This window comes from Drosophila suzukii, chromosome X, assembly GCF_043229965.1.
Source record: "Drosophila suzukii chromosome X, CBGP_Dsuzu_IsoJpt1.0, whole genome shotgun sequence".
Lineage (NCBI taxonomy): Eukaryota > Metazoa > Arthropoda > Insecta > Diptera > Drosophilidae > Drosophila > Drosophila suzukii.
The window spans coordinates 7,174,138-7,201,109 of NC_092084.1; the positions used below are offsets into that span (position 1 = coordinate 7,174,138).

Consider the following 26,972-nt stretch of genomic DNA (forward strand, 5'->3'; position numbering starts at 1 on the left):
GAGAATTCGATAACCAAATGAAATAATTGCTGGTGAGCTATTAAAGTGAAAATGTCATTAGCAAAGAGGTAAACAATTTGTGCCACATTTGAATCATATTCTTTCTGCCTGCCTTCTCGCAGTGTAGTGTACCTAATGCATGCCATTAATTGCATTAACTGCATCCCAGTTCGAAACTGTCTTAACTGAAGTGTTTGGCACGTGCACTGCACAAATGTAGCTTATTTATTAATTTGTCTTACCAGCATCGCTTGTCAGCGATTTAGATTGTTTTCTTTTCTTGCTATTGCTATTTTTTTTTATTTATTTATGTAGTTTTTTTGTCCAGCTCTATGCAAATGACAGAAATGCTGACGGACTTGCATGACAACTGGAACAACGAACAACCAACAACCGACAACGGGACAGCAAAAGTGAATTTACGAGCGCACTGCAGATGCGGTCAGATACCGCATAATGCATCTAGCAGATACATTCAGCGATTTCCCAGCGATAGGCCCTCGGATTTAGATTCCGATTCGTCCATCGAAAAGGGAAACTGCGGCGGCATTTAAATTGCGAAAAAGGAAATCAATTTGCAAAGCGAAAGCGGAAACTGAATTGCAAGATACGTATATGGATTAAAGATTAGTTTAGGCCCTAGGAAATATTTGCAAAAAATATAGAGCGCCAGGCAACGAATTTATAATATATATTATAGGTATTAGGTATGCAACATTATGACATGTCTTGAAAAAGGGTAACCCCATTTAAATTCCTGTGTCTCAATAATCATACATATACATTATTCATGAGTTCGATCACACCTGCCTAATGAGCTCAGCTGAATTTCAAGGCAAATTGCGGGGTATTTGAGCTGTCGATAATCTACTCAAATTGCGGCTGCACCCACTTGACTCCAAGATCCAGAATTTATGGAGGGGGGGATGGCGCTTTAAGGTGGATTTTACTGGGTTACTGGGCATGACCGCCTGCGTTTGCGTTTTATGATATTTTATCAGCAATGCTTTTGCATTTCGCATCTAGAAAAAACAGCAAAGAAAAAAAATATAATGGCCTAGAGCACTTCGTTATCTAAATGACGTAAAGAATTTTAATCGAGCATCCAAAACGATAAACGATGTCGGCGAAACGTCAGCGAAAAAGCGAAAAAAAAAAGATATTGAGTGGTGGAAAAGAGGGGAGGAAGTGCCGATCACACACTACCGATAGCTAGTGCACTGAAAGAAAAATATATCACTCGGTCAGACTAAATATTTTTGCAAAGCCCAATCACTATGTATTGAAAACCTATTTTGCTGTTTTAAATTTTTAAAGTACAAAGTTAAACTAAATTTTAAGGGTTTCGAAACATTCAATTTAAACGTGTTTGAATTATTTTTAGATTTTCTTTTTTTCTTTGAGTGTAAGAGCGCAGGCACGAAAACATACGTAAATGCATTCGAACGATTTGTAATTGCTATTACAGGCAGCTTGACATCATCGGCCGACAGCTGATGCTATAAGAAAGACGACGATGATGATGAAGATTAGAAAGAGAACGAAAACTAGCATATGAAAGAGATAGACAGAAAAGTGTAGAAGGAGATAGAGACACACAAAGCGCCGCCGCATCAAGAAAAATCTGAATGAATAGCATACAAAAATGTTGCACCATTAATATTCCGCTGGGGCATCCGAAAGGGGAGTATTCTATATAGATCGTATCCGATGTATTCCAGTTCTTTTATGGGCAAGCTCTACGAATCGAAGTCGGGAATTGAAAGTGCATTCCAATCGAGTGATAGACCAGGAATTTGAATATGCCACGAGCTTATTCATTAGCTATTCATTGAGTGAATCATTTAGGAATCGAAGATGTAGAGGGTTAATAACTAAAAATAGCAAATGGAACAAGCCATAAATGTGTGGAAGTCTAGTAAATATAAGATTAATGAGTGAGCAATGCGCTTAATCAAAGGCAATTAAAGGAATGAGCTCAAAGTCAAAAAGCGACTTTGAACCAATTTTGCACATGGTCTTTGGAGGCTTTCAAGGGAAATATTATATGCATTTGATAAGCAAAAAAAATATACATATATATCTAAGACCTTAGGGTTTTGAGTCATAAAAGAGTCTATAATTTCTTTGTTTCTTAATTAATCCCTGCAATAAAGCAACTTCATTGTAGATATCATCTTATTAATATTTTCCATTTGCTCTTACCATTTATAAATCCAACTAAAGGCTTTATCCATTCAACGGAATATGTTTCAATTAAAAGTGATGCAGGATTTTCGATTGCGATATCTTGAAATGTGACTTTAAAGGCAACCTCATCATTTTGGGAAAACATACAATCTATCTGGGTGAATCGACAAATCTCTAACTTCGTGACTCCCTTCCATTTGCGTCATTTGTTCCTCCTTGGCCATCGATCAGCCGTATTTTCCGAATTTTCCCGCCGCCGCCGCCGCTGCATTTGCATATTCCATATTGGACTGCATTTGGCAATGAACTTCATGATTCAGCCGGGTGTTTTTGGGGGAATTAAGGGGAATTTTGAAAGGGGGAGGTCCTGGAACCGAAACCGAAACCGAAACTGAAGCGTGTCCTGGCTCAATCATAGAAACTGTTTCCGCTGGCCGCGGCCAACAAATATTTGGCCACAAAATGGTTATTATGGTTATGTCTGCCCGCCCGCAATGATTAATGACAATCGCTGGATTGAACGTGTCTCTCCAATTTCCCTACTTATGGCCTGCTACTTGCTGCTACATATATATAAATATATGTATGTATATGTGTATCTACGGATATCCACATCCGCATCCGTGCTTTTGACGTCCCTCTGGCCGATAGCATTTAATTGCTCAGCGATATATCATAAGATAGCGGCCACTCGCGTCCCCTCTCAAGACTTGAAAATTAAATAAATAAATTGTATAAAATATTTACATATCCACTGGCCGCTGCACACATACATATGTGCTATGTGCATATATCTTATACATATTTGCATTGCATTTTATGTCACTGTGTTCCACGAATGCAGTCCAAAGTCAACTCATAAACCAAAAAGACCAAAAAAATAGTAGTGAGAGGCCAGCCAAATCACGCATACGACATGCTGTGCAAACAAATGGACAGCAGGCGACCATGTGCTCTGTTGTTATTTTCTAGACAGTTGCGGTGCAAATAATGGCAAATATAAGGGGTTTCCGGGTGCTTGGATTTGAAGTGGGTTTGTTTTGGGGGGATGGGTGTAAATATATATTTTGTTTAAAATTTAATTTATAATTGGGCGATAAGCGCAAGGGAAAGGAAAAAGCTTTAGCAGAAACTTTAAAATGACTGTTTGATTAAGGCAATTACTTTACTTTACTTTAATGAATAACCAAGATAATTAAATACATTTATTCCTCGAACAGGATATCATATTTCTCATGCAGTTTTACATGTAGAATGCAGAGAGAAATATTCAAATTACATTTGGAGTTTTAATTTTAGGAAACGACTTAAGCAAATAATGTCTTTATTTTTTTAACAATGTCTTGAATAGTTTTAAAGGCTATTCGGTTTACCGCAACTGTGTGGCTTTTTTGGCTAATTTCCCATTCGAACGTCATTAATTGCTGCCCGTTGACTTTTGTTGGTTCTGTTGCCACCGACGTTTTGTGGCTCCTGTTGCGGTTTTCCCCCGCGCTTTCCCTACCAATTTTTCCCGCGGCAAAAGTATTTAAAAACTTCCAAACCCAAATGCAAAGGGTGGTAAAAGTTGCGATTCGTTTTTGGATTTGTCTTCCACTCTCTCAGGTTGGATTTCTTTGCTTTACCTGCTGCTCCGACTCCTTCTGGGGAAAGCTACTCCTTGGGAAAACTCCTCCTCGGGAAAACTCCTCCTCGGGAAAACTCCTCCTTCGGTTTTCGGTTTCCGTTTGCTGTTCGCCGCCTTCCGTTTCCCTTTGTCACTGGTGCCTGGCACGCGCTGACACTTTTACTTTGTCCACGGACCACTGAGGGCGGCAACCAGCAACTGGCAACCAGCAACCAGCAACTAGCAACTAGCAACTAGCAACTTGCGACAGGCAAGCCGGCAACCTGCAACTACAACGGAAACAACTCTGTTCGCGTTGATCAGGCACTATCCTGTTGTCATCTGGAATCCAGTTTGACATAATCCCTCAATCAAACAGAACATTTTCTTATTAATATTCACTGGACTTAATGTATTTTTATAAAATGTAAATCCTTATTTTTAATCCAGTTTAATAACTTCTGGTACAAAAGCGTTTAGTAGTCATATTCCTCTTATATTGTTTTCTCAAAAAAGGAACAATTCAAATATCCTGTTGTCATCTGGAATCCAGTTTGACATAATCCCTCAATCGAACAGAACATCTTCTTATTAATATTCACTGGATTATTCGCTAATATATATTTTCATTTGCTTATTAATGTATTTTTATAAAATGTAAATTCTTATTTTTAATCAAGTTTAATATCTTCCGGAGCAAAATCGTTTTGTAGTCATATTTCTCTTATATTGTTTCCTCAAAAAAAGGTAAAATTCAAATATCCTGTTGTCATCTGGAATCCAGTTTGACATAATCCCTCAATCGAACAGAACATTTTCCTATTAATATTCGTTGGATTATAAGCTAATATTTGTTTTCTAAAAAAACATTAGCTTATTTATGTATTTGTTTAAAATATAAAGTTGAATATCTTCTGGTACTAAAGTTAAGTAATCATATTACTTTTATATTGTTTCCTCAAACAAAAAAGCTACAATTCAAATATCTTAGCATACTTTTGGGCTCTTTAAAACGATAATAATGTAATATCAATGATATGATGATATATAATCCTATACAAATTTGCTATTTTCGAAAGGCCTCTATTTTTAGTTACCACGTTTTTTTTTTACCGAAACTTACCTCTTTAATATAAACTCTATTTAGAGCTGCGATTGTGTGCGACTGTGGCCGCAAATGATAAATTTATTTAATTTGCCATAAATTGGCGGAGTAACTAAGACGACGCACGCAATGACAACGCAACCCCTGAGTTCAGAATTCCGAACCCTTAACCCCCGGTTACCCCTCGTCCTTTTGAGGAGTATGTCTTACAGCAAAAGTTTATGCAAAACAAGCCACAAAAATTAACGTTTGTCACATTGCGCATGGAATGCGACAAATCAGTGGCAAAACTTTAACCCGCAGACAGGTTTTTTTCATTTTTTGTGGGAAGGAGGAGGAGGGGGCGTGGCAGGCACACATGCCAACGTCAAACAATCTCATCGATTTAGCAGGGGGTATCAAAAATACTAAAGGAACGAAGAGTTTTGGGCCAACAAGTTGTTGTCGCCGCTTCTGTTTTTTTTTTTTGGATCGTTGTTTTTGTTTTTGAGCTTATTTATGCGACATTTTCATTGTGTGTTTACGGTTCCGAAATGAATAAGTGAAATGTGGAATAGATTGAAGAAGCGCCGAAGTGATGGGGTGGTGGGTGGTTGTGGGTTAAATGGGTTGGAAAATGGGAACTACGAGGTGGGCGATGGCAGAAAAAAAAACCGCGGCTTGCGCTTCTGCAAACAGAGTCACATGCAAAGGCGCACTTAAAACTGCAGACGCCACATAATTGTTGCCCCCTGCAGCAGCTGCTGCATAAAAAACCCCCCTGCTACCCCCTTTTGCAACCTTTTACCACCGCCCCTTTATCATCTCTTTTGACACACACAGATAAAAGGGGAATAGCTACCAAATTGGTAAAAAATGATTTTTTTTAAAGATTTTTTATAGCCTGTTTCCTAAGGTTTGATTCACCATCTGGTAAAAAATGTGGATATTTTGTTTAATGTTAAATCCCATAATTAAGTATAATAACCAAGGGATGTTTGGTAACAAATTGTTTCTGTTATGAATCCACTAGACTTATAAGTTAAATTGTTTTAAAAAAAATATTTCATAGCATTAACATATTTTTTGAAGGGATTGAGACAGAAAGGAAAATAATTTAAGCGTAGTATAACATATAATTACGTCAAATGTTGATAATATTTAACAAATATTTATATATTATATATATATATATTGTTCCCAGTGTATAGACGACAACTGTCACTGGTTTTTGACACGGATTCCCTCTCTTTCTTTGCGGCGCATCGCGAGTTAAGCAAACTGCAACCAAAAACTAAACGCTCGGGGGCAACCTTTGCGACCTCCGAAACCCCTGAACCCCTGACCCCCTAACCCTTAACCCTTAACCAATCCCCCGTCCCCCCCCTTTCCCTCCGCCCAACTAATGACTCATTAAATAACCCGCTGCACCAAGGGGTTAAGGCGCAGCAGGATGTAGAGTTTGGTGGAATGGGAATGTGTGCATATTCATGAGCTTCGTGTTAAGCTGCCATTTTGACGTCAACTGTTGGCAGTGTTTACATAGCCGAAAAAGCCGAGCGAAGAACAGTGAGTGCACACACGGGTTTGAGTATGTGAATATGAATATGAATATCAAGCCATCAATCAGTGTGTGTCCCTGTCTCTGTGTCATTCGAGTGCGTCGCTCTGCAGCCACTTGACATGCATTCGGGCATTCGAGGATTCGAGCTCCAAGGATCTGGCCAACTCTGCCCAAAATAACTAAATGAATATGATCATGAATGATGGCCCAAGCGGCATTTGAGTGTTTTGAGTGATGGAGATTGATTTAACCGCAGCTACTTAGGCTGAATGAATCGTGGCGAGCACTGAAGCATAAATTCTGGTTGTTGCAAATTTATTCGGATTAGATATATCCTTATAGTACTAAAACGAAAGCCATAGATGTGATAATTTTTTGATAATGAGGAAACTAAGGAAATACCCTTGTTCTATCGAATTTATGTTTTTTTTTTTAGCTTTGTTACTATAGCTTAATTTCCGATTGGGAAAACCATAATTAAACGAACCGACAAGGTTGTCTGGGCCATTTCCCATACTCGGCTCTACCCCTAACCTGCATTTATGCTAGCCAATTAATAATATGAGACATCACGCATACGCCACATATGCCAGATTTGCATCAGGACATGGCCCCCTCTTCCTGTTTAAACCCTTTACTCCCTCGGTTAATTCCCATACCCATGGCTCCCGGCAACGGAAATCGATTAGTCATAGCCATAAAACCGAAATGGATGTTTATCGCTGATAGTTTTTTGGGGACCGTAATTAAGAGGTTTTCCGATTGGGTGGCGGGTAAGTTGCAAGGTTAAGGTAATAACACTTTTGCATGCCAGACGATTCACCAATTTCGGTAGATGTTTACTCGCCTTACTCACTTTTTTTTATTCAATTTTGTTCCCTGGTTTAAACTAGACTATAATGCTGGCATTTCTTTTTTTTTGGCGCCCCCCTCAAAGCACTTTGGCTGTTGATAAAAGCGAGTTAATGATTCGATGGAACGCTAAGCGCTAACGAGCAATAATCAAATCAAAAATACTTTTTACAAATTGCTGTTAAACAGCTTTTCCTCTCTCGCTGGAAACTCATCTGAATTTTTATACAATTTTCGAAGCAACATGATGGCAGCGGAGTGAACCTTTTTTTTTTAGCCCCACATTACAGGGGGCGTTGGGGCGACTTCTCTGGCTCCAGAAAAGCAAACCAAACCACAACACACACCTCTTAACTTGTTTGTTTGCGGCTTTTGGCCTGTTGGCGCTCTTTTGCGTTTTCCATGCGCCCGCGCGTATCAATTATCGACTCGAATTTAGCCCTCCTTTTGGATGACTCGTCTTCCCAGTTTTTCCGTACCTCATTCACCGCCTTTTTTTTTGTTTGCTCGGCAATTTGCACAGCAGCAGCGGAAATAACAGCACCTTTTTACACATTTTAATGACAAAATACCTTCACATTAGAAGGTTTTTAAGGTCATATTGATGATTATTTTTTCTTATTCAAGACTTAACCATATTATATGGCCATAGTTATTTAACAATAGTTTAAAGCACTTAAAATATTTATAACAGCAATTTTAGGATTCTACATCCTGTTGGAAAAGAAGGTATTTACCCTTTCAGCACTATTTTTTCTGCCGCAATCGTATGTGTGTTGCATACTTTCTGGCGGCGCTTTAAGTTCAAGTGCAAGTCAGCGGCGGAAAATGGGAAAAAACCGTCTGCTATCCCATCCAAACTGATCCCATTTCAAGGAAAAGCGAGGGGAAACAGAAAATAACACAAAGCTTCGATGGGGTGGAGAAATTCCATTTGACACTCAGCGAAGAAGACACAATGCAACAATGCACAATGGAGGTGAAGATGAAGCCAAAGGAGCTGCGAAATAGTGCAATCCGGGAATGCGGAGGAAAGTACCAGTCATTAGGGATAAATTTATGGGCATTGGGAATAGTAAAAGCCGTAATTGATATAACCAATATTTATGAAAGTCAAATGGGGACTTAATCAAATGTGTATCAAGTTGAGTTACAAGGGCAGATTATCTATTATTTGTGAACATTTAAAACTTTAATCTTCATCAGTAATAGCTTAAATAAAATTAGAATAATAAAATTGAAATTGTTCAAATAGAAATATGTTGAAAGCTGAAAATAAGAAATCCAAATAATACGAAAAAGTGAAAGGCGGAAATCCCCAGCTGGACGATAAACCCAACCCCCTTCTATTTTCACCTTTATCAAGAAAATGCAGGAAGGAAAAACTTGTTTTCCGACTTGCGGATTATAATTTGTTGTTTGTGCGGGGCCGTCAAAAGGATTAGGATCACACGTCTGGCCAAATAATTGGAGCCCAACAACCTTTGGCAGCCGAAATCCTTTATGTGCCCTTCTGCCCATCTGTTTTTCCAGTTTACCCCCCACTATTTGAATCTTTAATGTCAATAAGCGGCAGTTGGAAAATAAAAACAAGCAGAGGCCAAGAAACAAAAATCATATTTGCCTCCGTTTGCAAATTGACTTGAGGCGCCTTCGTCTTCGCCTTTCTTTTTTTTTTGTTTTCGCCTGTCTGTCTGCCAGTCCACAATGAAATTGTCAAATTGTTGCCCGGAATTTTCCTCGCCTTCGTGTTGAAAATTGCCGAAAGGAAAACTTTGGCGATTTGTGTGCGGCCCAAAAGTTGCTTAAGTTTTCGCCACTGCAGTTCCACATTAAATGCCACATTGGCGATGACAAATCGTTGACTTACGGCGGCCAACGGCCCTAGTCCACAGAAAAAAAACAAAAATAAATGTATTAATTTATATTGTTTATATAGATTTCAACAATATCAAATGCAAAGGGTATAATATTCTACATTGTGCAAAATATGGGATTATTAAGATTAAGGTCTAGAGTTTAAATCTGCGCATACTGTGAAACATCAAGAGAAATCTGCGCTAATTGTTTGCTCCCGAATTGGCCTTTACTTTAAGCCGCTCTGATTACGACACCCACTCCCCCTAATGTTCACTTAACTTTTCTTTACTTTTAATTAGCCCCTGCTCGCGGCTCTTCTGTTTTTTACCCCAGCCTCTCTCTTTTTGTTATCTATATCCCTCTGCGCGATTTTCCCGGCTGTTTGTAATCAAATCCGCGTTGTGTCACTTTGTATGGGTAGCTACATAAAGAAAAAATTATCCAAAAATATTTCTGAAATTGCTTAAGAGTCTTGAGTAGCTGCTGCTGCTGCTGTTGCTCCTGTATGAAATATTAAGCGTAGTCCGGCGGAAAAAAGGGTTCAAAAGGCCAACAAACATGCACAGGAAACTGTGGCTAACGAGGGAAGGGGATTTCAGAGTCCTGTCACACAACAAACACCTAACAAACTTTTGCTTTCAAGTTGACGAGAGCTGGCTCCATGGGTCGGCGGAAATCCTTGTTAAACTGCATCCGGTTGTCATCTAATTGCAGGCTGTCAAATCCATCTGACATTCCTAAATATTAAATTCCCCCCTTTTTTTTGTGTATTTGCAGAATGCCTGGCCACCGAGTTCAGATGCAACAATGGGGACTGCATTGATGCCAGGAAGCGTTGCAATCATATTGCGGACTGTAGCGAAGGCGAGGACGAGAACGAGGAGTGCCGTAAGTGATACATACATGTATATATAAGGCTTAGATCACCATTATCTGGTAGAGAACACAGTGCTAATCAATCTAAGGGTGTACCTATAAGACACCCCTTAACTATAATTAAACTAGGCGATTATAGTATCTAAGATGTAGGATAAGCCGGTTATGCGAAATACTTTAATTACCGAAACAGTACTATTAACATGACCACTTTCTCCTGTTTAACCCTAGTGTTATAAATCTAAGCTTATAGTATCTAAAAAGATGGACTCTTAGTGTTAATGGTCCTTCAAAATTTGTCGGCTAGTCAAACAGCAAAACTAACCCGACAACGCTCTCTTTATCTCTCTTTGCCGTAACTCCTAGTTTGCTAATCAGTACTGTTTAAATGACTTAAGCTTATAGTATGTAAGACGGTGTATACATCTTTATTCGACATCCGTCGGTTAGCCAACAGCACTACTAACCGCATCTCTTTTCTCTCGTTTAACCCCCAAAACACGCTAACCGCTACCACTAACCCATACTACTAACAGCCGCCGCCTGCAGCGGAATGGAGTATCAATGTCGCGACGGCACGCGCTGCATCAGTGTGAGTCAGCAGTGCGACGGTCATTCCGATTGCAGTGACGCCGACGACGAGGAGCATTGCGACGGAAGTGAGTAATCACCCATCTACATCCATAACCACATCCGTCCTACTACCCAAACATATCTTTGACTATGCAGCGTTGCTAAAATTAAACACAAAAGTATCCAATTGAGTTTTCGAAATTTATACAAAACATAAGCTATTCTTATTTTTAAATGTTTGCGCAACACTGCATAGGCAAAGCACCGTTTCTTCCTACCACCTCTCCATTTCTTCATCACTTTGTATATCCATTCGAATTTCCCTTAAATGCTGCTATGGTACAGTTGTGCCCAAGCTACGATACACATGCCCCAAGGGCAAGTTTACCTGCCGGGACTTGAGCTGCATATCGATTGTCCATCGCTGCGATGGCCGGGCCGATTGTCCGAACGATCGATCGGATGAAGAGGGCTGTCGTAGGTGTCCGGTATTGGATTAATTATCCCCGATAGTGATCGATTCTGTCTCTTTTCCTTCCTGCTTCTCGAATGGGAACGCAGCCTGTCTGTACGACAAGTGGCAGTGTGACGATGGCACCTGCATAGCCAAGGAGCTGCTCTGCAATGGCAACATCGACTGTCCCGAGGACATTTCCGATGAGCGCTACTGCGAGGGTGAGTAAAAATACGAAGCGTTGCTCTTGGCCATTGAGAGTGGTAAGTTTATTCCTTTCCCTGTCACTTCATCTCAAATCCCGCCTGAATCATGTCACCTCACCGAAACAATCACAAACACTCGGCAGAAAACTAACAAACGCATGCTATCGGTATCGATAAATATCGGTCGTCGTCGGCAGGTGGTTACGATGACGAGGAATGTCGGCCCGGTGATTTCCGTTGCGGAACCGGTGAGTGCATTCCGATGCGTCAGATGTGCGATAACATCTACGATTGCAACGATTATTCCGATGAGGCCGATTGCGGTAAGCGTTAAGTGTTATCGAGGAGTTTCTTTTCTTCTCCGCTTTGCTTTGTCGTGGCTCCTTGGGTAACTAAAATCGATAATTGGTGTTGGTCTCTTTCTCTCCCTCCCTCTACCTCTCTATCTCTGTCTTAGTGCCTTTTTATTAGCTGTCCTGTGTGTGCTGTTTTTGCTGATATCGCTTTTATCGCTTTTTGTGCGATAGCCACCTATCGAAGTTTGTGTGTCAATCGATATCTGTTTGACTTTGATTTTAACTTGAAACATTTTATTTTTCTTTTTCCCCTCCAATCCGAAAAAAATGTGTATTGAATCCCCCCTGGTTTTGGTTATCGAATGCCCACAAATTAATCGATTAACCGCACGTCAACCTTATTTGGAATCAACCTGCAACACCGATGATCTACGAATTGGCCCAACGATAATATTAAAAATTAAATGCATGTGCTAATGAAACCCCCCCTTAACCCCAAAAAACCCGTGGTCTGCATGCGGTTGTCTCATGTGTCGTCTATCGTATATCGTAAAATCCACAATCAACCAACCAATAATTGGACGATAACAGCCGAGGAGCAGGATAGTGTGGGCATACCCATTGGCCACCAGCCGCAGAGGCCCAGGCCCAACGACTGGCTGAACGAACTGGATGCGAACGAATACCATGTTTATCAGCCAAGTAATGTCTATGGGACGGCCAATTCCAAGAATCCCTGTGCCAGCAATCAATTCCGCTGCACCACCTCAAATGTTTGCATCCCGTTGCATTTGCGGTGCGATAACTTCTATCACTGCAACGATATGAGCGATGAGATGGGCTGCGAGCAATACGAACGACGCAGCACCACCCGACGCCCTTTGACCTCGGCCAGGCCCTCCTTCACGACAGAGGGGCCAGGGCAGCTGGAGCGTCGCAACACCACTGGAACCACAGGCAGCACCTCCAGAGCCACCGAATCACCTCATTGGCCCTGGCCAGCGGTAACGAGAACGACACCCGCAGCCAGAACCACCGAGACCACCACCACTAACCCAATAACAACAGCAGGCGTAGCGAGTAGGTGTCCTTGAGAATCGGTGATAAGCGTAGCATACTTAAGTGGTTAAAGAATAACCTGGTTATTGCCAATAGAGGATCTTGTGCAGCACAATATGAGTGGTAAAACGAACATTCCTGGGAAAAGAGAGACAATGAAAGACAGTTAACTTTTTATTTCATCAACCCCCCCTCCCCGGGATATTTTCGTTTTCCCAGCAATTTTGTTGCACTGATACCCCGAGCATGAATGGAATAATAACTGGTATAGGGTAATTGGTAACATTACCTTAAATATCTAAGTCGCGATGATGGTTTAGGCAGCGTAAAGTTAAGTAAAAGTGCATGCCATGTTTGAAACATTGAAACCTACTTTAGTCCGCCGCACAAACACACCCACACACACCAGAACAATTTAGTTAGTTAAGCATTTCATTTATAAGCTCTTTTAATTGAATTCATGCAGCTCATACCTGTACATACATCTACACATTGCTCACTTACTCTTGCTCTCTTTCTTTCCGTTCTCGTTATGGCTTGTTTTACTATCATTGCGATTATACATATGCCCTGTTGTGTCACCCATCATCAACACCCCCAACAAAAAAAAACAAAAAAAAAATGCCACACATATAGGCAACTCACCCCAGTCATGCCTCGAAAACATCGAATTCGCGTGCCACAATCGCGATTGCATTCCGATTGAGAGCGTCTGCGATGGCATCCCCGACTGCGGACGCGATGAAGACGAGGACGACGCTCTTTGCAAGTGCACCGCCGACAAGGTGAGCCACCCACCCATCCACCGGCCACCCACCACCTCCCAGATTGACCCACACATCCTCATTCCCATAGCCAACTGAAATATATTCTCTGTGCTTGTTAGCTAGAACCAAATGGCCTTATTTCATTAGGGACTTTATCCTTAAAAGCCAACTGTTCATATTAATCAAGCAGATATCTGTCTCCGTGATTTCGGACTATATTCTTTTAATTATATGTATTTAGCAAAGAATCCTATCTTTCAGATTTTATTGATTTAATTCCTTGAAATCTTATTTTGCGAGAACATATATCAATAAATGTCTGATAACAAGCACTATGAAGATATAATCACAAACTCCCACATTCCCATCTACACACATCTGTTAGAAATGGGAAAGAATCGATATCTTATCGATATACGTTCCCATTTCTAACATCTGTACAAAAACACGCACACTTCCATGTTTTCTTCAGTTCAAATGCCAACGCGGCGGAGGCTGCATTCCAAAAACCCAGGTGTGCGATGGCAAACCTCATTGCCGCGACCGCAGCGACGAGAGTGCCTGCCGTAAGTACCATCTCTAGCATTTTTTATATCTCAGGGTTCGTAAAAAGTAACTATTACTTTCAAATACATATTTTACATTCCCATTTTATGTAAATGCTTACGAACCCTGCCATCATCCCTCTTTCCATTATCGATTATCTGTCCCTCTCCTTCTTTCTAACAAGCTTTTGGTTAAATTCACCTTTGTAATTATAGCTCTAGATAAAGTTAGAGTTCGATGCTAACTTAGATAAGTAAGCAGCTCCCTGCGAATTGGCTTTACATTTAACTGCTTTTGCCACGCCCACCGAATTTGCCCGCCTTCCACATTTCGATTTTTGTTGCTAACTGTACTTTCTGTTTTGTTCTCTCTTCGCCCAAAAACGAAACGAATATCCCGTGTACAAATCTTTCCCGTATTTTTGACACCCTGAAACGTAATACTCTGCTATCCCCGCTATCACACAACATACATCGCCCGCCCCTGAAAAACTACGATCTTCAGATCTTCATGGAAGATCAAATAAGACCCGTTTGGGGGTCCAGTGCCTGGAGAACCAGTATCAATGTGGCGATGGGAGCTGCATCTCCGGCTACAAACGATGCAACGGCATCAGCGATTGTGACGATGCCGCCGACGAATACGACTGCAACTACAACTACGGTAGCCCTTCCCATCCATCTACTCATCATTCATATCACTCGGCAGTTGCTTTTAAAGTTGCGGACTACTAAAGGGGTTTCTTAACAAGTGTTAATGGCAGGATCACAATCTTAAAGGCAATTTAACTATAATTATTAAATTAAAAATGCAAATTTGGAAGTAATAATTGATATTACAAATTATACACCTTAAAGAAGCGTATAGATAAACCTTATGAATTGCATTTAAGAAACACCCCTTCATTCGCATTTCTTAATAGCCCAAAAAAGTTATGCCGCAAATTTAATTGCAACTGCATCTTTCCGTCTGACTCTACGAATCTATCGATCGACCTGTCTGCGGAACCCGCAAATCAACATAACATTTATCTTTTATCTTTCCAACTTTTCATACACCTTAAACACACTCACATAAAACACAAAAACAGACAACTATCCGGATCCACTGAATGAATGTGATATCCTTGAGTTTGAATGTGACCAAGGTCTGTGCTTACCGCTAGAGAAGAAATGCGATGGCTATGCAGACTGTGAAGACTTGAGCGATGAAGTCGAGTGCCAGTCGTACACAGGTAAAGACCCCCAGAATCGGGGCTAACCTAATGGCTCCAGGTGCTACTTCCACTAAGCCTAAACTAATCCTAACGAACCAACCCAGCCACCCACTCGATATCATACAACCCTCACCCACATTCACAATCCACATTCGCTCCTCATCATTCGCAGAGAATTGTCTAATGTCTGAGTTCGAATGCGATGGCTACTGCCTGCCCCGCGATCAGTTATGCAATGGAATTATCAATTGCCAAGATGGCAGCGACGAGCGCAACTGTACCTTCTGCCGGGAAGATGCCTACCTGTAAGACCTACCCACCAAAGCTCCCCATTCGTCATAACTATCTATTGATATACCAGGTTTTACGATTCAAGTACAAGAAAAACATTTAATTTTGTTAATTTATCAGTTGTTTTAACTTGCAGAAATATCGAATTAATCGATTGTGCTTTGATGGTAATTGATAGTTAAAGTATATATATATTTTTTCAATTTGATAAACCGTTTTCATATAGTGAAAATCAAGTCGAAAGAAGTTAAGCACAATTTGTTCTTACTTGGAATTTAAAAAAAATGCACATTTGATTTTATTTAAGGAATAGTGTAGGCACAAATAATTTTACCATACAGGGAAAAATATTTGAAAAACAAAAAAAATTAAACAGTATCGTCAGGAATATTTACCTCTAATCGATAGTATACATCCAATCCATCCATATCCTATCCGTTTTACTCCTTTCATATCATAATCATTTCTCTACTCTTCCATGTTATGGCTCTACTCCAACACTACTCTACACAACACATAAACCAAATCATCCACCATATACAACATCACTCCCGCGACCATCGCTAACCGATATATATCGTCCATCGATCATCGTCTAACGTCATCAGTTGCATCACTGGAGAGTGTGTAGCCGTAAATCAGAGATGCAACGGTATCGTCGATTGCGTCGACGGCAGCGACGAGCGTCACTGCGGTAAGAAGTCAAAGAAACTGGGCCTCCGGAACCACTGAAACTGATCAAAAACCTAGTCCAATATATCTTACTCCATCCTAGAATTTAGTTATAGTTCCCTGCTTTGCTTTTGGGTCGCTTGATTTGGTCTTAGCATGTAATCGATTGGCTTCGACTTGAAAAAAGTCCAACTTTGTCCTTCGAATATTAGTTCTCATGGTGATATTATCTTTCTGAATTCAAGCAAGGATATATTGTCCACCTAATAAACTAGCCTGCAACGGCACATGCGTCACTCGGAGAATAAAGTGTGATGGCAAACGAGATTGCCTCGATGGCTACGACGAGATGTATTGTCCGGGTAACGAATCCATCCAGTAAATTGTAATTCTTCCGGTCTTCTTTTCTCTGACTGCACTTCTTCAATACTTTTGAAGCTCAAACCCTCTACCTAAATACATTTCCAAGTTCTTATTACCCCTTTTCTAGATTTGAGCTACTGATATTCTCATTCTTTTCTTACTTTTTGAAGATATCTTTAAAAGTGCATTTGTGCTTAAACTTTCCAAATACAGAAGATGTCACTGAATGTGATAAAACTTTATTAAATCTGAAACCAATCTATTGCTATTTCTACAACTTAAATGCTTTCTACCTAATTCTCTGCCTCTTCATCGTTTCAACGTCATATGCTCTACCAAACCTGTAACCCAGCATTCGTTTATCGTTTGTCTTGTTTTGTCGTTCCATCTTTTCGCTAACCCAAATACACCAACATCACTGCCAAACAACATCCACGCCACATATACAGTACTCAACACCACAGAGAACAACTACCATTATCCCACACAAAAACCGAGTCCTAGACCAAATTCCTGCCGACCCCATCAGTGGCAGTGTGCGAATTTCGAGTGCATCGAGAGTAGATTGCAGTGCGACGATTTTAAGGATTGCTCGGATGGATCCGATGAGGACCTCAGCATTTGCTTCGGCACGGGTAATCGAGTCAAGTCTTGCAATCTCCTAAGGATACACATAAAACCAACAAAGATATACCTGAGGTTAATTTGATCTTAATAAGATCTTGATTAATAACCAATATTATCATTATCCCACCACCACGCCAATTATCCATTAGCTTAAAAAAATAAGATCAAGTTGACCCCACTTTAGAGGCATTTTACATTAATTCCTAGTTTCGTAAGACTCTCCGACCGGAAACAGGTTTGTACGTGGCCATAGAATTAGGAGCTATCTAAACTAAGACATAAGCATAATCATCCCGCTTTCTTGTCTCTCTTTCTTGCTGCGCCATTCACACATCCATAAAACCACACACAATGCACCCTGCATGATGTTACGATGCCATATAAACATATAGCCACTACTCGACTAAAACCCAGCGACTGCAATACGGATCAGTTCTTCTGCGATGAGTCATGCTATAATCGCTCTGTTCGATGCAATGGTCACATGGATTGCTCTGATGGCAGTGATGAGGTGGGCTGTTCCTTGCAATCACTGCCATGTCCACAGCACCAGTGTCCCAGTGGCAGGTGTTATTCGGAATCTGAGCGATGCGATCGCCACAGGCACTGCGAGGATGGCTCCGATGAGGCCAACTGTAAGTCTCCGTCACCATCGCTTCATCTCCGATAAACATCTCCCCCCCTCCCCATTCCATGATATAGAGATTTGGTATTCGGGATTACGGATCAGTGATCATAAATTGGTATTGGGGTTAGATCAATGAAGATCTTTAAGATTTGGTTGGTTGTCTGACTAATTGTATCTTTAAGGATCAAATGAAGTCTATAAATATTTGTTTTTAAGCACTTAATCTTTGTATTCGTAAGCACAGCGCTTATTTTTAAGCAGCACCAATATCAGTAAATATGAACATCGTATTTATGTTTTAAAAACAAAATCAAACTTCAAATTAATATTCGATTTCAACAACGTACTGAAGATCTATATTTAAATATCGTATTTACATACTGCACATTCAAAAATGTTCTTAAAATTTCAAAAGTGAAGTGTCATGTTTGTATTTGTTTTTTCTTTGTAATATTGAACACTGAAATTGGATATTGAGTATTTTTCTAAATATCGTGTTTCTAATTTTCATGATTTAATAACTCATGATTTCAATACAATATTTAAACCTATTTAAAAATTACTAGGGTACAGTCCAACATCGTATTGCATCCAATATAAATATCGTATGTGCTTTTTCAGTTGCTAATCTCTTTCTTTTATCCGTCTCTCACTCCAATTCTCTTTCTCTCACGCTTTCTCCACTCTGCTTTTGATCGTGTGAATATATATTTTTGATTTTGCGTGTATTCAATTTCACTTGAACTGGTCTGCACCACCAAAACCAAAACCAAAACCACACCAAACCACCAAATATCGTATACAGGTACTGCCATCCTGTGCAAGGATAACGAGTTTCTCTGCTTCGATCGACAGTTTTGCATAAATGCAACGCAGCACTGTGATGGCTTCTACGACTGTCGTGACTTTTCCGATGAACAGAACTGCATTGGTTAATAAAACAGCAATCGATTTGATTTAATTTTGGTTTCTTGAAATTGTTTGCCCTAGCTGTAGTTGCCCTATTATCATAGAAGTTATATTATTAAAGTAAAAAAGTCTTTAAAGTCATGATTATTTTGTTTAAATAATATTTTTAAGAACAATTGTTATATCAAAAGCTAATGCAAAACAAGGTAACATTTGCTGTTTTGTTTTTTGATTGCTTATTGTGGATGTTAGATGATCAACATTGATATGAATATTGGTTATTTGTATTTATTCGATCTATAAGTTTGCTTTAAGTCGGCCTGCATGCTTCAAACATTATATGCACTGTTTTTGATACTTTTTTTTTTGTAATCTTTTAAAACGAAATTGACTTTACCCTTTCAGCAGTTGTAGCGAAGTTTAGCCCAGTTATTTGGAGAACTGTTTTTGACCTGTATTTTCACCTTATCCCACAGGCTGTTACGGGGATCAATTCCGCTGCAACAATGGTGATTGCGTTTCGGGATCGGCTCATTGCGATGGAAAAGTCGATTGTAGCGACCAGTCCGATGAACTCGACTGTGGAGGAGACGTGCAATGTCTGCCCAACCAATTCCGCTGCAAGAGTGGCCAATGTGTTAGCGCCACAGCCCGCTGCAACAGACGTACCGATTGCCACGATAGTTCCGATGAGGAGAATTGCGGTAAGTAAGAGCATTAGGTGACCGCCAAACACCAAACTCCACCACGATCATTAAACCATCATCGCTCGAACACTGCATCATTCGCTCGCTTATACATATATGCCATAAGGTCTTCATCATGTTGAGGTCAACCAAGGAACCACTGGAAGCACCACCAGCACCTCGACTAGCTCCACTGCCATGACGCCACTGAGAATCATCTGCCCGCCCACCTCATTTAAATGCGAAAATGGACCCTGTATTGCGCTGGGTCTTAAATGCAATGGTCAAGCCGATTGTCCATATGATAGTAGCGATGAGGCGGATTGTGGCCAAATCAGCAATGATATTGATCGTAAGTGGGCGACCCACCGAACCACAGAGATGCAAGACAACCAATGATAATATATAACTGTCTGACTTCCCAAATAGAAGATACTAACTGCGTTTGAGGGCTAAGGCTACCATACATTTGTCTATCTATCGACCTCCTAATACCCTCACTCACCTATAGACACCCCATATTTTACATCAGACTAACTCTAAATTTCTTTCCATCCTCCTCGAAAACAGCCAATGAACCTAACAGTCCTGGACGTGGATCGAGCCAATTGAAACTTAGAACCTATCCCGCCAACCAGATCATCAAGGAGAGTAAGTATCCTAAAGGTCAATTGCGAGAACCTTATTGTTTCCTAAAACTAAAATATGACAAATCTGTTATATGTTCCGTGAGCAATTCTTTAATCGTATATCTCGTTGCTTTGATATTTCTAAATATTTTTGGACAACCCTAATTGCTGTTCTTTGTTCTCGTTAATGCTTAACCCAACCCAATTCTATAAACCAAAATAAAATATATAAAAACCGCAGGATATATTAGGGAGGGTAAGTTGGCCTAACTACAATCACTTTATGCATACGTAGTAGACAATATTTCGACCAGCACTTGGAACCCAGCACCACCAGCACCACGAAATTGCACGAACAAATTTGGCCAGGAGTGGAGTTGTACATTGAGTCGAAATTTATCAATCACCAAATCCCTAGAGAACCCCCGTATAGCTATAGCATTGGTTATTATAATATTATTTTTATTTGAGTATCATACGAGTGAGGTTTACTGTATGGATAGCTCGTTAGAACAACGTACAAATATTGAAACAAACTAAGATATGATATTAACTAGGATTGTGAACACAAATATTTCCAAAGATTATAAAATTTCTTTTTCACTTATATTTTATTTTAAAATGCGATCCTTACTATTAAGGAATCTTTTATATTGTTTGCATTTCTTAGGCTTGATTAATGTACGTTGATAAATTCAAACAAGAATGTCATATGCGTAAATCCCATTTAGATGGAATTATGAGTATCGTAGCGTATTGCATTTAGCCACCTGCAATCCCGTCACCTTTCTTTGCTCGTCCGCAGATTGCCATTCCTGTTGGGACCCTTATTAATTAACCTTTGTATCACAGGTCGCGAGGTCATCTTCCGTTGCCGTGACGAGGGTCCCGCCCGCGCCAAGGTCAAGTGGTCCCGACCCGGCGGACGACCTCTGCCCACCGGTTTCACCGATCGCAATGGCCGCCTGGAGATTCCCAACATTCGGGTAGGTTTCTTCTTAAACTAATTACCCCAAGATTATATCGCCTAAAATATAATTATCATATATCAACAGGTGGAGGATGCTGGAACCTACGTTTGCGAGGCTGTGGGATATGCCAACTATATTCCTGGCCAGCACGTCACCGTGAACCTTAATGTCGAGCGCTGTGAGTATGAGTCAGAGTTTAAGTGAGTCCTAAGTTTGGGGTTTCTAAGGGTTAAAGATATTTTAAATTCTGTGCAAGCAGCCTGGGGCGACCACAAGTATGAGGAGCTGCGGTCCAATCGTATACGATATGGAACTGTTCCACACATCGATCTCGAGTTCTTCGGACTAGGTAGGGCTATATAAGTCAACTGAAGTTTCGGGTTCCCAAGGGCGTTACCACCACTTGCAAATCTTACAGTCATTGTTAGGTTTTATTATAACCTAAAAGTGTTGGTAACTTCGTGAACTGAATAGAATTTAGCAAACTTTTTTAATAACTTTTCAATCCCCATTTTGCCGCTTGGCTCTATTATTGGTAAGCTGGTTAGCCCTTCAATCTTTCTGGACACCCCCCCCCCACTAATAAATCATTATTATTTCTGCTTTCTTAAATATCCTCTCCACAGCGAACGATCTTGAATCCCGACCGGACGCAGCCTGTACAGAATACCAGGCGACCTGCATGAACGGAGAGTGTATTGATAAGTCGGGCATCTGCGATGGCCATCCGGATTGCTCGGATGGCTCCGATGAGCACAGCTGCAGTTTGGGTCTTAGGTGCCAGCCCAACCAGTTTATGTGCTCCAATTCCAAGTGTGTGGATCGCACTTGGCGCTGCGATGGCGAGAATGACTGCGGGGATAATTCAGATGAGACCTCCTGCGATCCGGAGCCAAGTGATGCTCCATGCCGATATGACGAGTTCCAGTGCCGCAGTGGTCATTGCATCCCCAAGAGCTTCCAGTGCGACAACACGAACGATTGTAAAGACAGTACTGATGAAATTGGATGCTGTAAGTATCCAAAGCATAAGTTAGCTAGAGTTCTCTATAGCTCATTCGCCGATTGGTCCTTCCCTCTAAAGGGGATCCTCCAATATTTTTATTTTCTTTTTTATATAAAGCTAACTTACTTCATTCTTGTTTTATCCCCAAACTTTAAATCTTTGGTGAACTATGTATCAACCTACGAGTCATCTGCTAACTGCTATAACTTGTATTATCTTATTCACAGCGGAACCCTCTCCAATGAAGCTGTCACCGCCTGCGGTTGTGGTGATGGAGTACGAGGTGCTCGAGTTAACCTGCGTGGGCACCGGAGTCCCAACGCCGACGATCGTATGGCGTCTGAACTGGGGCCATGTGCCCGACAAGTGCGAATCGAAGAGCTACGGTGGAACTGGAACACTCCGGTGTCCGAACATGAGGCCACAAGACAGTGGAGCCTACTCATGCGAGTTTATCAATACACGCGGCACCTTCTATCCGAAAACGAACTCCATTGTCACCGTGACCCCGGTGCGAACGGATGTCTGTGAAGCTGGATTCTTTAATATGCTGGCCCGCAAGTCGGAAGAGTGCGTCAAGTGCTTCTGCTTTGGAGTGTCCACCGCCTGCGACAGTGCCAATTTGTTCACCTACGCCATCCAGCCACCCATTCTTTCAAAACGCGTTGTCAATGTGGAGCTCAGTCCACTCCGTCAGATTGTGATCAACGAGGCAAGTCCAGGTCAGGATCTGCTGACCCTGCACCACGGCGTTCAGTTCAGGGCATCGAATGTTCACTCTTCGGGCCGGGAGACGCCCTACTTGGCCCTGCCCTCCGATTATATGGGCAACCAGTTGAAGTCCTACGGTGGTAATCTGGTCTACGAGGTTAGCTACATGGGCAATGGAAGACCAGTCAGTGGTCCCGATGTGATAATCACCGGCAATCGATTCACACTAACTCATCGCGTTCGCACTCAGCCTGGTCAGAAGAACAAGGTCAAAATCGCCTTCCTGCCGGGTGGATGGCAGAAGCCCGATGGTCGCAAGGCCACGCGAGAGGAGATTATGATGATACTGGCCAATGTGGACAATATTCTGATTCGACTGGTCTACCTGGATACCACCGCTCGCGAAGTGGATGTGGTAAATATCGCTTTGGATTCGGCAGGAAGTGCCGATACGGGATTGGGTAGTGCCTCGCTCGTAGAGAAGTGCACGTGTCCGCCTGGCTATATGGGTGATTCCTGCGAGTCCTGTGCCTCCGGCTATGTAAGGCAGGCTAGAGGACCTTGGCTGGGACACTGTGTGCCGTTTATCCCAGAACCCTGTCCGTCCGGAACGTACGGAAATCCCCGACTTGGTGTGCCCTGTAAGGAGTGTCCTTGTCCCCTAACCGGCAGCAATAACTTTGCCAATGACTGCAAGCAGAGTCCCGATGGCGATGTAGTTTGCCGATGCAATGAGGGTTACTCCGGTAGAAGGTGCGAGCACTGCGCCAGTGGTTACCAGGGTAATCCCCTGGTTCCGGGAGGAGTTTGCCGCAAGATACCCGACACCTCGTGCAACGTGGACGGCACCTACAACATCCATAGCGATGGCACCTGCCAGTGCAAGGATAGCGTGATTGGCGAACAGTGCGACACCTGTGCACCGAAGAGTTTCCATCTCAATTCGTTCACTTACACCGGCTGCATCGAGTGCTTCTGCAGCGGAGTGGGTTTGGATTGCGATAGTAGCACGTGGTACCGCAACCAGGTTACGAGCACATTTGGACGATCGCGTGTCAACCATGGATTTGCTTTGGTCACCGACTATATGCGTAATACCCCAGAGACCGTACCGGTGTCCATGTCCCCACAGACCAATGCGTTGAGCTTTGTGGGATCCGCCGAGCAGGCTGGCAACACGCTCTACTGGAGTCTGCCAGCCGCCTTCCTGGGCAACAAGCTAACCTCTTACGGAGGCAAGTTGAGCTACACCTTGAGCTACAGTCCCCTGCCCAGCGGCATAATGTCTAGAAACAGTGCCCCAGATGTGGTGATCAAGAGCGGCGAGGATCTGCGGCTCATCCATTACAGGAAGTCGCAGGTTAGCCCCAGTGTGGCCAACACCTATTCGGTGGAGATCAAGGAGAGCGCATGGCAGCGCGGCGATGAAGTGATTGCCAACCGTGAGCACGTCCTGATGGCCCTGAGCAATATTACGGCCATCTACATCAAGGCCACGTACACCACTAGCACAAAGGAGGCCTCGCTGCGTCAGGTGACTTTGGATACGGCCACGGCCACGAATCTTGACACTGCCCGTGCAGTGGAAGTGGAGCAGTGCCGCTGTCCCGAGGGCTACTTGGGTCTCTCCTGCGAGCAGTGTGCCCCTGGCTTCACCCGCGATCCGGAGGGTGGAATCTATCTGGGACTTTGCAGGCCCTGCGAGTGCAATGGACACTCGAAGTATTGCAACAGCGAAACCGGCGAATGCGAAGTAAGTATCCGGCACGAGGGACCAATATTTTAACGTTTACTAACCATCTTTTCTTTTTGATTTCCAGAGCTGTTCTGACAACACCGAAGGTCCCAACTGTGAGCGATGCGCCGCCGGCTTTGTGGGTGATGCCACCCGTGGGACTTCGTACGACTGCCAATATGAAGACGGATACCCTACGCGTCCTTTGGCACCGGGCAATCAAACGGCCGACTGCGCTGCCATTTGCCAGCCGGAGGGAACGTACGCATGTCGCGGCAGCGAATGCCAGTGCAAGAGAAATGTGTATGGCGATCGATGTGATCAATGCCGCCCCGGAACCTATGGACTGTCCGCCCAAAATCCGGAAGGCTGCAAGGAGTGCTACTGCTCCGGACTGACCACCCAGTGCCGCTCGGCGTCTCTGTACCGCCAGCTGATACCCGTGGACTTTATTCTTACGCCACCGTTGATTACAAACGATTACGGTGAAATCATGGATACGCTGAACCTTATTCCCGACATATCCAACAATATATTTACCTACGCGCACGAATCATATACTCCCAAGTACTGGAGTCTTAGAGGTAGTGTGCTGGGCAACCAGCTTCTCTCGTACGGCGGACGCCTGGAGTACCGTCTAATAGTTGAGTCTATTGGCCACGACCATCGTGGTCAGGATGTGGTGCTGATTGGCAACGGACTTAAGCTGATCTGGTCGAGACCCGACGGTCATCAAAATCAAGAGGATTACCATGTGCGACTGCATGAAGATGAGCAATGGACGACCCAAGAGCGTGGATCAGCACGTCCGGCTACACGGTCCGATTTCATGACTGTCCTGTCGAATCTAGAGCACATACTGATCTTGGCCACACCCAAGATACCCACGGAAAGAACCTCGATAAGCAATGTAATCCTGGAGAGTGCGGTAACCACAAGGACGCCGGGAGCTACGCATGCCTCCGATATCGAGTTGTGCCAGTGTCCACCCGGATATACGGGCAATTCCTGCGAGTCCTGCGCTCCGCTCTACTATCGCGATAACAATGGAGCCTGCAGCCCGTGTCCTTGCGAGGCTTCCAACACGGAGTCCTGTGGTTTGGTCAGTGGCGGCTTCGTCGAGTGCCGATGCAGACCACGCTGGAGGGGTGATCGCTGTAGGGAAATCGGTGAGTGAAGAAGATAAACGATCGGAAACCGCCAAACCACATTCGTCCTTTCACCACTCTCCCTATTCTTTATTGCTGGCCTTCTAGCCCAACTTCTGCATATCGAACTACATGAAATACTCACAAGATAATGTGCTCGTATTTTAAGCCATCTCCCATGTCCAAATTCGAGTTCCAGGTTATACCGTATTTGTGTAGATATACTAGCAGAAGGAAGCCTCTCCTATCCTTTAGTCTAAATGAGCATTATGTACCCACTTAGATTTCGTTATACTATATAAAAACTTGGTTAAAAGTCCCAGTCCGTTTAAAGTCCCAGTTCTATGCACATTCAAGAACTAGAATAGAACCTTTTGGTATAATTTGCAGGTTATATATGTTAGTGTATCTATTCGAGTATTTTTTAAAACATCAATACTTTCGACCTTTGGCTAACATCGAAATCTGAGGAGTGGGTACAACGCGATCGGAGAAACCGATTATTAAGATCTTACCTGTTTGATTTACTTTCTCCTTTCTCTTGGACTTTGTTTTTGTCATTCCTTCTTCGTCATCAACTTTAAACCCGATCGAAATCCGAAAAAAAACCAACATTAAAAATTGCAATCACCAAAACCAACAAACATCCCATCCATCCACATTCTAGACACATCGCCCATTATCGAAGAACCGCCCCAGATATGTGATTTAAGCAGGGGATTCTGTTGCAGCGGCTTTCAGTTCGATATCGCACCGAACGAGACAATTTCGTTCAATGACACACTGCAGATATATAAGGGCAACAGAATCATAGGAAATATGACCAAGCTGCGCTACGGCTGTCCATCGCGAGGTTCGCTCCAAACTCTCCGATCCACCGAACTGAACCACTGAAAACCACTCAGCCGCCTACAAAACACCACAACTGTTGCTTTCCTAATACTTGATCCTCTATATCTGACACCAGCACACCCAAAACTCCATTCTACACCCTATATATAGTATTTTCCCAGCTTAGATATGTGTAAAGATCTGTAGATCTGTGTGTGTAGAGCGAACCTAACTCGTATATCTGTGACCTAAACCCCAAAAGTAGACCAAGTGGGAAGATTCCCAGACTCTTGTAATTGGGTTAGCTCCTGTATTATCTCCACCTCTATTTCTCCGACTCTGTGTCTGATCTTTCGGTTATCTAAAAACCACTTAGCTAGTCTATGTGTCTTAGTACTTGTCTTACCCCAAAGTAGTTTTTGTTCTCTGTGTACAGTTGCCGAGCTAGTGCCTCTGATCCTCCGAACCCCCTTTGACAAGCAAATCAATAACTCTCTTGTCCCTCTGTCTCTGTGTGTACTATATATTATGTGTGTCCTAGCTGCCAGTCTATAACGTCAGTGACTGAAAGCCAACCAGTATTGGCCCAGAAACGCGTACAAGTAGTCCATGAATT

The 26,972-nt window shown here is 42.4% G+C and overlaps 1 protein-coding gene across 50 annotated transcripts in view; it reads left to right on the plus strand.

Annotated features, from left to right (window-relative positions):
* trol (terribly reduced optic lobes) overlaps positions 1-26,972 on the plus strand; it is an 85,998-nt gene that overhangs the window by 42,363 nt on the left and 16,663 nt on the right. For 7 of the 50 annotated variants that reach the window (XM_070997315.1, XM_070997328.1, XM_070997330.1 and 4 more), the window contains 23 exons: positions 9,934-10,044; positions 10,569-10,691; positions 11,463-11,588; positions 12,153-12,641; positions 13,257-13,405; positions 13,860-13,953; positions 14,438-14,596; positions 15,024-15,167; positions 15,322-15,454; positions 16,049-16,134; positions 16,358-16,474; positions 16,925-17,110; positions 17,495-17,737; positions 19,116-19,343; positions 19,453-19,677; positions 19,896-19,976; positions 20,196-20,210; positions 20,807-20,940; positions 21,010-21,103; positions 21,552-21,938; positions 22,159-24,395; positions 24,463-25,546; positions 26,193-26,378. In XM_070997315.1, coding sequence (XP_070853416.1) covers positions 9,934-10,044; positions 10,569-10,691; positions 11,463-11,588; positions 12,153-12,641; positions 13,257-13,405; positions 13,860-13,953; positions 14,438-14,596; positions 15,024-15,167; positions 15,322-15,454; positions 16,049-16,134; positions 16,358-16,474; positions 16,925-17,110; positions 17,495-17,737; positions 19,116-19,343; positions 19,453-19,677; positions 19,896-19,976; positions 20,196-20,210; positions 20,807-20,940; positions 21,010-21,103; positions 21,552-21,938; positions 22,159-24,395; positions 24,463-25,546; positions 26,193-26,378 — 6,831 coding nt within the window. The remainder of the gene's footprint in view (positions 1-9,933; positions 10,045-10,568; positions 10,692-11,462; positions 11,589-12,152; positions 12,642-13,256; positions 13,406-13,859; positions 13,954-14,437; positions 14,597-15,023; positions 15,168-15,321; positions 15,455-16,048; positions 16,135-16,357; positions 16,475-16,924; positions 17,111-17,494; positions 17,738-19,115; positions 19,344-19,452; positions 19,678-19,895; positions 19,977-20,195; positions 20,211-20,806; positions 20,941-21,009; positions 21,104-21,551; positions 21,939-22,158; positions 24,396-24,462; positions 25,547-26,192; positions 26,379-26,972) is intronic. The other 43 variants (XM_070997331.1, XM_070997339.1, XM_070997343.1 and 40 more) reach the window with 28 other exon arrangements.